This window comes from Silene latifolia, chromosome 3 (assembly GCF_048544455.1).
Source record: "Silene latifolia isolate original U9 population chromosome 3, ASM4854445v1, whole genome shotgun sequence".
In the NCBI taxonomy this organism is placed as follows: domain Eukaryota; kingdom Viridiplantae; phylum Streptophyta; class Magnoliopsida; order Caryophyllales; family Caryophyllaceae; genus Silene; species Silene latifolia.
In genome coordinates, this window is record NC_133528.1 from 10062263 (window position 1) to 10073613 (window position 11351).

General features: G+C 35.6%; 1 protein-coding gene and 1 long non-coding RNA gene across 3 annotated transcripts; one reads left to right on the plus strand and one right to left on the minus strand.

The window, feature by feature from the left end:
* The first annotated feature begins 469 nt into the window (after nucleotides 1-469).
* LOC141647162 (wall-associated receptor kinase-like 2) lies at nucleotides 470-11068 on the plus strand. Of its 2 annotated transcripts, XM_074455252.1 has the most exons (4): nucleotides 470-560; nucleotides 2655-3454; nucleotides 5828-5956; nucleotides 9486-11068. In XM_074455252.1, the coding sequence occupies exons 2-4, from the start codon at nucleotides 2866-2868 to the stop codon at nucleotides 10733-10735; spliced, it is 1968 nt and encodes a 655-aa protein (XP_074311353.1). In that variant the 5' UTR covers nucleotides 470-560; nucleotides 2655-2865; the 3' UTR covers nucleotides 10736-11068. The 2 variants fall into 2 exon arrangements, with proteins under 2 accessions (XP_074311353.1, XP_074311351.1); XM_074455250.1 differs by lacking the exon at nucleotides 470-560 and having other exon boundaries at nucleotides 2608-3454.
* On the minus strand, nucleotides 2430-4633 carry LOC141647163 (uncharacterized). The gene is made up of 3 exons (XR_012545674.1): nucleotides 3688-4633; nucleotides 3341-3593; nucleotides 2430-3161 (listed from the first exon to the last, which is right to left on the minus strand). It is a non-coding gene; the product is annotated as an uncharacterized LOC141647163 (long non-coding RNA).
* Nucleotides 11069-11351: the final 283 nt, after the last annotated feature.

Genomic DNA, 11351 nt, shown 5'->3' on the forward strand with positions numbered 1-11351 from the left:
CGTCACGAATTCTATCATAATTCCGTCTACAATCAAGGCATCTATCCTAATTCGGGAATCAATCGATAATAAAACATAAATTTTAGACAAAACTAAATCGTAAACTCACCTCGTTACTAGCTTCATTGTTGAAATCATTGTTAAAATCGTTCCCGTTCATGTTTTTTTTTGAAAAAGCGTCTTTTTTTTTGAAATATTTTAGTGAGACGGTGACTTGTGTTTTAGTGAGACGGAAATTGCATTTGTGTTTTAGTGAGACGGAAATTGCATTTGTGTTTTAGTGAGACGGAAATTGCATTTTAGTGAGACGGATATGGAGTTATGTTATGGAGGACAAACTTGAAAATTTACATTAATTGTCGACGATAATTAGTAAATTGTCGACGATATATAGCAGGACCCAATTACATAGGAAAGACCAGACTCAAACTCAAAGCCCAAACTCAAGCCCAAGCCAAGTTCAAATACTTCGTACAAACATATCATATCATAGGGGCCAAATTCTGATCGACTCGATTAATCAAATACAATTCTTGCTCAAATTATACGGTAAAGACAAGGTCAGTCACCTTCTTTATCTCAATTAACTTTTGAAAATTCAATATGCATGTCATTTTTGATTGAATACTATTTTGTTGTTTTCTCTAATTCCCATTTTAATTCAATTATTCAATTGAATTGATTACTAATTTTACGCGTTCTATGATATTGATTCTGGAATATCGTCGTCTCAATCAATTTTAGGGTTTTATTAGTTTTTATACGAGATGTTGATAATTGTCATTTTAGGTGAATTGCAGTAATTGCCATTTTTTGTTAATTCAAATTTTAATTCAATTGAAGAGTTAGATTCTTGAAAATTGTTACTCCCTCGGTTTCAATCATTTGTTTAACTTATTGTATTCTTTGTTCGGTCTATTTTAATCGAAGCTAAACAAATGGTTGGGACGAAGGAAGTAGTGTTTTATTCAATACTAGGGTGGTAATTATTAATTCGAAATGATGATGGCAGAATTCCAACCTTAGCTCAGTTGGTAGAACAGAGGACTATAATTGTTTTAACAGGTAATCCTTAGGTCGCTGGTTCGAATCCGACAGATTTTTGTACTAAAGTAGAGTGTGTGGTTAAGTTCTGTACTCAGTATTTGATATGAAAGTGCATATGTCCGTCTTAAAAGAGACCAACCGGTCAAAGTAAACCTTTGATCTGTATGAGTCAAGCAATGAAAACAATAATAATTTTGGGTGGGGTTTGGAGGTTTAGCTATACCTTATCCTTTCCATTGACTAACCTTACAAGTCCTTCTCACTAAGTCAAGCAAGGAAGACCAAGTCAGTCTGCTTTTTCAAGTCTTTCCTGTAATTGATCGCTTCTGTGACTTAATTCGGTTGATACTCTTGAACATTCAATTTACATTCAATTTGTCTGTTATCGTGTGACTATGTGAGGAGCATATTTAGTTGAAACTTAGCTTGCGGAATGAATTTTAGTCTCCGATATGGTTGTGAGTTGGCTCAATCACTGGTAGCATGAACCGTATATACATATATAGGACCATGGTTCAAGTGTTCAACACCTCTTATCGTCATTCTGTGCTTTGTGGCTCACCTTTAACTGAAAAGGACTTTGGTTAAGTCTCGGTATATGTAAAATTGTACTCCCTCCGTCCTGGTTATTTGTTGTCCTTTTTCATTTTTGGGTGTCTCAGTCATTTGTTATCCTTTCTATTTTAGGAATGCATTTGATGAACGAACAATTTGCTCATTCACACTCAATTTGGTACACATGTTATTTAGTAATTTACTCTCTCCTCTTTTCTTGGTCTTTGTGCCAAAACAAAAGGACACGGGACAGTGGGAGTAATAGGCTCGATTTTTGAGATATTGCAAGTAGCTTGATTTGCTACCTGTATTGATCGAGTTGCCTATGACTGTTTTGGAATTTGAGATAGCAGATATTTTTAGGAGAATAAAACTAAGACCACGTTTACATAATGGGTAAGTTTTGTTAGGTTTTATTAGAGCTGGCACGGCCTGACCCGGCCCGCCCCGAATACAACTCACCTTGGCCTGTCATTTATGCAACCTGGCCTGACCCGGCCTTGGCCCGCCATTGACTCTGGCCTGGCCCGAGTCCTAAAATTCCAGCCCTGCCCGCCCTTGGCCCGCTATTTTAGCAAAAATAATTAAAAATAAATAAATTGGCAAGCCCCGGCCCGCATTTGACCCGCCTCGGGTCTTGGCCCAGATCAAGCATATCCCAACCCGACCCGGCCAAGCCCACCCCACCCCTTGGCCTGGCCCGAGTCTGACCTGGAAAGCCCGGTCCCCCCTGGCCAGCCCGGCCCGAGTACATGTCTAGGTTTTATCATTTGTATAATAATTAGCTTTTGTTAGGTAATAAATTAATAATATAATTATCAGCACAATGATTAAAATTGAGCCAGTCAAATTATAATTAGCTTGAGCGCTGTTACTTACATTGAGGTCCCCTTGTCTCTTGCCTTGGGGAAAGTTGTTCAAATAGTTTCCTTGTAATCTCAATATAAAAGAAGTGTGTGTGTGGCCAAGTTCTGTACTCTATATCTGATCTAAAAATCGAAAAAAATGGTGTCTTGGTTCTTACTAATGGTCCAGCTGTTTGGAGTGCTAAGAATAACAGTTAGCTCGAGTATTTCGAAGCCTGATTGCGTTGATCATTGCGGTGATGTGAAGATTCCATACCCATTTGGCATTGGTGCCGATTGTTACCATGACCCATCATACGAGATCATTTGCAATACATCTTTAGGTTTCTCACAACCGTTCTTACGGCAGTTCAATCTTAAGGTGCTAAATATCAGCTGGCCAGGAAGGTGCTCAATAATGGGCAGAGGGGATTACTACGATGTCTATCCCCCATGCCAGGAACTTGAAGTAGTCGTGCCTCGTCAAAATCTCTGTGGAAGTTCTGGCATTAAGAAAATCCGAAGCTATGACTTGAAAGGTAGTCCATATCGATTCTCAACAACTGACAATTTTTTTATGATGGTGGGGTGTGGAAGCACGGCTGCACTAAAGAATCGGAGTGGGGAAACCTTGGCTTCATGTAATTCAGTTTGTGTCGGCGATGATTTCAACACGAATGGATCCAGTGTAACTACTTGCGAAGGTGATGGATGCTGCACAGACAATATATTAATTTATAATAACTACAGGATATGGGATGATGATCCAGATTTTTATGAGATCGATGTCAGTTTCGAACAACTAATGAATTATAACTCTTGCGATGCATCAGTAGCCCTTGTTGATTATGACAGTTACATCTCCGGGTCATTATCTAGTTTGGCAATCTTACCTACCACATTACGCTGGAAGGCTCCATCTTTTCCTCGATCGTGTAGTGATGCCAACACATGCCTATGTCCGTTTCCTTATGAAGGAAACCCCTATCTTCCCGATGGATGCCAAGGTAAATAATAATATTGTCTATCTTCCAATATGCATTTGTCATTTTTTTATTTTTATTTTTTCAGTTGGAAGGTGGATAGCAGTCATAGCACTTTCGCCATCTTACACGCACCTTGACATTTTTTTGGGTCCAAAGGTACCTAAAATTTACATCTAATTTGTTAACTAGTACTCATTACATTCATCTCATTTTCATGCATTTATTAAAGGAATAATTGATAGGAATAATCTCACCTTTGACATGTCTTCCCAAAATGATCTCACCTTTTAATAATCCGAAAACAATCCCACCTTTATGACATATCTTCTCGAAACAGGTCTTTACCTGTTAATTACCTGCAATAGAAGATAATATACTTTATTTTTTATATTTCCTATCCCAAATACCCCTGTAACCGTCCTTCCTATTTCTTTGCTTCATTTCTTATTTTTTTATACTTCTATTGTTCTCCTTTTTTTCTTTGTTCTCTCTTTCCTCGCACTTACAAAGTGTTAATGTTCGATACACACTGTATGACAGTAGCAATAGTTGCAACAATGTTTTGCAATTAGGATTTAGAAAAACACAAATTTAAGAAGAGAAATGTAAATGTTGTATAAGAAAGGGTGTTGATAAGGACGCTCGACAGACGACAAATCGACGGACCACAGGGTGAAATAAATTCACAAATACCCTTTACTTTCCCTCAGTGGTGAAATAGAACGAAGCTCTCCGTCCCGTCATTTGTTTAACATTAATTTTGGCATAGTGACTAATGAAAAAGGAGGGGGTTAATTATTCGACCACAAGTAGATCAAATTAAGTAAGAAGGATAAAATTGTCTTGACTAAGACACCCCATAATGGAATAGAAAAACTAATGATTAGGACGAAGGGACTGAGATTTTATTGATTTACAAAGTTTAGTTTAAGGTGACATTCGATTATGGAGAATAATAGTAAGAGATTTTATAGGTGGTAATCGGGTGACTGGAATTATATGAAAACACAAACCATTTTAATGTACAAGTGACGTGGGTTTCATTTAATTGTTACCGAAAATAAAGGGAAAGGATTTATGAAGAAAAAGGAAGAAAAATAAAAAATGAAAATTCTTATATCTGGGATTTGGTTGTTTGGTAAGAACAAAAAATATAAACAAGCAAGAATGATGGGTTGGGGGGATGAAACTTATATAGAAGAAATAAATTACCTTTTATTATAGGTAAGTAATAGGTAAAGGCTTATTTTGAGAAGACATTATACAAAGGTGGGATTGTTTAAAGATTACTAAAAGGTCATAGTATTTTGAGAAGACGTGTCAAAGGTGGGATTATTCCTATCAATTATTCCTTTATTAAATATATGTTTAGTATATTCATACATTTGTTGAATATATGTGAGCAGTACCAACAAACGTTTTTCGTGAAAAAAATAATCAAGAATTTGATGACGGAAAGCATGTCCGTTTTAAAATCTTATACGGAATAATAATAATTTGTAGCTTAACTAACATGTTATAATTATTATATTATCACCAACTAAATGACATAGGGAGAAGAAAAGGCTAGGTAGTTATTTAGTTTGAAGTTAAGGTATTAATTGTAGAGAAGATTTAAAATAATTAGGGGTAAGTCATGATTTTCGTTAAGTTAACTCCGTTTATTGACCTTTTCTTCGACAGAAGGCGTCAATTGGTTATGTCTAATGAGCGAAATTTAAATTTTAGGTATTTTTGGGGGAAAAAAATTGGTACTTGCAGGCAAGATGGTAGTCAAAATACTAGGTACCTTTGACAAGAAAAAAGCCCTTGTAATTTTATAATTTTCGGTTTTTACAATGCCTAATCAAGTAATTTTCATTATCTGTGTATAACATAAATTTACCTTACCTCGTAACGTGGGCGTGAACCTTTGGGATTTTTAATTTCATAGAATGGTCCGTCACACCAGGGACACTTTATATGTCTAAATGAGTTGCTCCCAAAATAGATGGAGTAATTCCTTAGATTATATAATCTTAAAGTTCTCCTCATTTGTTAATGTTAACCCTTATGAGCCTAGTGTTTGACACATCTATTTGACTTTAGAGACCTTTCTTCACATTTCCTTTCTCATAGTCACATGTAAAACCTCTTTTGCCCGATCTGTACCGGAGCTTGGTGTTCGATCAAACAAAATAAACAAATTCAATTGAGGAACTCTCCTCATAAAGCTACAAGTATTTAGCCTAATTTTAATTTATTAACCAAACCACTAACACTATATTAAATTTCACAAACTACATTTATAAAGTCGTAATATAATAATATTAGGATTTTATTCGGACACGTGGAATTATTGTTTTTTTAGCATAACTGCATTTTTTACTGACAGAATAAATATTTGTTTTCTAGTACCTCAAGAATGTCAGAAGTGCAAAAATGATTGCCAAAGAGACTACACATACTACAATTCAACTGTAGGTTATTCCTATTATTGCGAACTCAAAAGGCCATCACTACACAGGCGAGCTGCTTTTCTTGGTATGTAGTTATGTACTCTCTCCCTTTGATTTCTTCTACTTTTGAAGTGACACCCTTCGTAAGAAAACTAATCAATTATTCAAAAGTAGAAAGAAGATACGCGAGGCGACCCACTAAAAATGTGCTACTTATTCAAAAGTATATCGTTGAATATAATAATAATAATTGATTTACAAGAACTAATTATAAAGTATATAGTTGAATATAATAATAATAATTGATTTACAAGAACTAATTATTGAGTTTTAACCATCAGCTAAAATTTAAACTTTTGGTAGAGATGATTTTGTAATATAATTAGTCGTCAACATTTTGTTTTATTGCGCTTTCAATCACACCATTGCTTCATCTTCAAAGCTGCAAATCGTGGTACATTGATGGTGGATGTTTTGTTGTTTTTATTCTCTGATTCAATGGGAGAGCTACTATATTTTTTATATAATGGACAGTTACTCTCTCCGATCCAAACCAAAGGTTATATTTGACTTTTTTACGCTTGTCGAGGCGTGTTTTGCAACGTGAATATTTTAGTTACACATTATTAAAAATTATAAAAACTTGATATTCTTATAACATTCACGATGATGAATCAAACAAGATCTCGCATGACTATGTTTTCTCTTATACATTACTAATAATATCAAAGATTCTCTACAATCATAAATAGTGGCAAAAAGTTAAATGTAACCTTTGGTTTGGATGGGAGGATGTACAAAACATTTGTGGAATTTGGTTGTTGTGGAGTGGGTTTGCCTTTGACATTTTTAGGATAGTCATTTTCTAATCCTACATGGACATCATTTTAATGAGGGAATAAATCAACCAAATTGTGTAACACGGACACCCCATGTTATTAATTGAAAAGGTCTAATACAACAACAACAACAACAACATCAGAGCCTTAATCCCAAAATGAAAAGGTCTAATGATAAGCTTAAATAACTAGTGTTAAAAAGAAATTGAATGTACTACTTAGATTTCCTTCGAGAGAAAATATATGTGAGCCGTGACACTTAGATTTGAACGGGCGAGTAATGGTTTTAGTTCCCCGGAAAAGCAAAGTTGGTACTTTTAGTTAATCCTAGCACTAATATAGATCCTACGTAATGCATGTGCGGTATATAGATTTTTTTTAGTGTATTATTTATACTTTTTAAATTTGCACCTCGTTTATACTTAATATTTCACTCCATTGTATTTTGATATGAAAAAAAAATGAAATAGAAAACTAATCAAAGAGAATTAAGTTAAGTATGTGTCAAGTTATTTTCTACAGTAATAATTATTGCATTATTGAAAAATTTAGCAACTTATAGTTTATAATTTAATACCAACTTTATTTTATTTTAATGAAAAAATCATAATTATGAATTTAATTAAAAGATAGAGTTTTATTATAAGAATATACTCAATGAAAATATGACAATTTAATGAAAGAAAGTTTTACTTATTTTCTTATTTAGGTAGATGTCTTTTGGAGGGAAAACCAAGAGTGTGTTTAATCTTTGGGGCGTTTGGTTCGAGCGTGAGTATGTGTTTGGAACTTTATTCCTCATACCTTGTCAGTTTGGGTGGATTGAGGTTGAACTTGATCAAAGTTTAAAAAAATCTAAATACAACATTAAAAATAGTTATTTTTTACATTGAAAAATCATGAAATTAAAGATTTGATCAAATAAATGAAAAAAAAATTCATTTAAAATGTTCCATATAAGGTTTTTTTCATGGTTTTTGGTTTTTGGTTTTATTATTTGATAATCTCATACCCACCTCCCCTTGGGTATGAAAAACACATACCTCATGGGTTTGGGTTTGAGGTATTGGTATGAAACCCCTACTTTTGCCAAACAAACACCTAATATGAGTTTGACTCATTCTAAACCCTTGCCTCATGCCTTTATAAGTTGAAACAAACATCAGTAATAAAGGGAGATTAGAACTACATAAGTTTCTAAATTGATGGACCAGGCTTCTTTTGAGTTACTTAAAATCCTCTCCCTATATTTGTTTTTTTTTCCGTTTCCCTTTAGTCTTGTCAAACCAAATATTTGGAACCTAGGTTTAGCGAGGTTGGGTGTAGAGAAAGCAAGGACAATCACTTGTGATGAGAGGATAATTCAAGGATTTGAGTTTTTTCAATATTTATTGTCTATTATTCAAAAGATAGGGAATTGGCCGGGGATGTGGCTCATATGATTAAAGCGGAGTGGTTGAAGTGGAATAGCGCCACATGTTTTTTTATGTGATCCCGGCATGCTTTGTATACTAAAGGATAAGATGATGGAGAACAACTTATGATGAATTGGACATGTGAGAAGGATGGCGCTCAAAAATTGGGGAATAGAAAAGATTGAGGGGTAGAGGTAGACATAAGGAAACTTGGATAAAGGTGATTGTGAATGATATGATATTTCTTGGAATTGAAAAAGATATGGTGGAGAGAACTATGGTGAGAAATGATATAGGTGAACGATGAACGGATAGAGTTTTGATTCTTACATGGTTTATTTATACGGCTCTTCTTATTCTACTCTTTCAATTTTTCGTTTTTTGTTTTTACTTTGTACTTTATTTTTAAAATTTGGTTTACTTATTATTCTATTTTCACCACTATTTGTTTTTAATACGCTACTATGCTGTGACAGTGATGCTCGGACTCTCTTATGTAGTTGTGAATATGGGTCGGATACGGCTGTTGCAAAACGGATATTTCAATGGAAACAAGAATAGGAAATGCATGGAAACCATGGATAGAGTAGTGAAGGAGAGCAAAAAAAAAGTTTTTTTTTTTTACGAGAAAAGAATTTATGCCGAAGGAGGGGTGGGTAAGTTTATGGGGAGAACCAAGAATTTTTATGATATTTTCTTTGTTTTACAATGCCTGGTAGTCTAGACTAGGAGACTATATCGGATATATGCTTTTTAAAATCTCAGTTTTTGATATTTGTATCTGATACGGTTTTTCCATATACGGTTTTCGGAAATCTGGTTTTTCTGGATATACGGAATCCGGATGTATCTGGTTTTTACTTTAACATTTGTTTTCAATTTTGATTTTGATGTTGTTGTTGAACTCACTTACGGTAAGCACCAACTTCACCTCTTTACCACCATAAAAGCCGTCGACGACCTCCCTAACCCGTGTCGGATACTCGTACATGAGACACTCAGCATCACAGCTACTATGCTTTTTCAGCTTTTTTTCTTAATAAATCTCCATACATTATGGAGCCTTATTGGATGCCTTGGACGATTTTAGATGATGATTCATGTCAACCGACCCCAAATCTTGGGATTAAGGCTCTAATGTTATTGTTACTGATGTTGTTTCCCCTAGTCTTGTATGTTGCTCTTACACCATACCACCGTTCGACTTTTGATACTTGGCGTGACTGTCAAATGCTCCCTGTATAAATCGTTCTTTCACCCGGTTCCTAGTTTCCTACATGACAACATACCAAATCCAACTGACTCACTAAACTGTCTGCTTTTCTTAGTCGTGTTAATGCTTTTGCTGTGGTATTTTCAGCATTCTTCATTGGCGTGGGAGTTGTGGGAGTTGTGCTGTTGGCCCTATGTTCCTATTGGCTTTATAGATTTGTGAAACGGAAAAGAGAGATTAAGCAAAAAGCCAAGCACTTCAAGAGAAACGGTGGCTTACTACTGCAACAACAAATGTCTTCTGATGAAGGTGTTGCCGAGAAGACCAAAGTTTTTACTGTCACTGAGCTAGAGAAAGCAACCGACAATTTCAATGATAGCAGAATACTCGGCCAAGGAGGCCAGGGAATGGTGTACAAAGGGATGCTAATGGATGGAAAGATCGTGGCCATTAAGACAGCGAAAAAAGTGGATGAGAGCCAGGTCGAACAATTTATCAATGAAGTGGTAATTCTTTCTCAGATCAACCATCGAAATGTGGTCAAATTGCTAGGATGCTGTTTAGAGACGGAAGTCCCTATCCTTGTCTCTGAGTTCATCCCAAACGGCACTCTTTATGAGCTGATACATGATCAAAGTGAAGAATTCCATCTGAACTGGAAAATGCGATTACAAATTGCAGCAGAATCAGGCGAAGCAGTCGCATATTTGCATTCATCTTCTTCTGCTCCTATTTACCACAGAGACATAAAGTCCACCAATATACTTCTAGATGAGAAGTATCGAGCAAAAGTTTCAGATTTTGGTACCTCTAAAGCCATTAACATCGATCAAACTCACGTGACTACCGTCGTTCTTGGAACATATGGGTATTTGGATCCCGAGTACTTTCAGTCCCACCAATTCACCGAGAAAAGTGATGTTTATAGTTTTGGCGTAGTCCTAGTAGAGCTCATAACGGGCAAGAAACCGATATGCCCTACAGGAAATGGGGGATGGATAAACCTGGCCACCGAGTTCCTTACAGAGATGGAAGAGGCTCGTGTGTTAGATATGCTAGATGCCCGAATTATAAATGAGGGTAAGGAAGACGAGTTCATGGCTATCGCTGAAATTGCCAGAAAATGCCTGCATATGAACGGGAAACAACGACCTACAATGAAAGAAATTGCGGTCCAGTTGGACGGGATTAGATCCTCACACATGCCTATTTTGAAAGAACTTAGAGCTGTAAACAGTAATCAAAGTGTCACGGAAGTGATGTATGCAGACGACGGTCCTTTTGGTAATGGTGTAATCTTTTCTGAAGATGAGCCCCCAGATTGCTCTATCGAGGTTCAACCACTCATGGCTACGGAGTATTTCACTGCGAAGTGCGAACGTAGTTTAGTTAGTTAATTAATGTGATAGTGTCATATAATTCTGGAATGTATATTACTTCTTAAGATGGGCATTTGTTGTGAGGTGTGACCCCTTCATGGACTTCATAGTTCATGACATATGCCCAACATTCTCAATGTCGAAGTAGTCGTCTAAGGGTGTATGGAATCACGATCGGGTTCTTCGTGTGACGATGATGCATATCTGCTACTGTAACTGCTCTGCTATTTGATTTGAGTTGTCCATTTTCAGTGTAATATTGATGTATTTGAAGTTGAACATATGGTTTAATTTGGTTGTTTGGGTGGAACAGTATAGGTATATTATAGTCTCATACAAATGTTTTTGTTAGATGTTCTCTCTCCAAAACTAAACTACCCAACTGTTAGTAAAGTGTTAAATTCATAAGGTAGATGTAAGTACTCTGTAAAAAAAATTTCATTGTGTAAAAGTTTTCATCTCTGAACTACTCCATTAACTCTAGAGTATAGACCTAAGGGTGTGTTTGTTTCGTGCACGGGTATGGGTTTGGAATCAGGAATCATACCCGGATAGTATGAGTTTGAAACTGGATTCCTCATAACTTGTGTTTGTTTCAATTTTGAGTGGTATGAGTTTTAAACTCAATTAAGGT

Bases quoted from the DNA above. Each gene is read 5' to 3' on its own strand.
- LOC141647162 (XM_074455250.1), top strand. From the start codon at position 2,608: ATGGTGTCTTGGTTCTTACTAATGGTCCAGCTGTTTGGAGTGCTAAGA. The intron at 3,455-5,827 runs GTAAATAATAAT...TTTGTTTTCTAG, and splicing joins TCTTCCCGATGGATGCCAAG to TACCTCAAGAATGTCAGAAG. The intron at 5,957-9,485 runs GTATGTAGTTAT...TGGTATTTTCAG, and splicing joins CAGGCGAGCTGCTTTTCTTG to CATTCTTCATTGGCGTGGGA.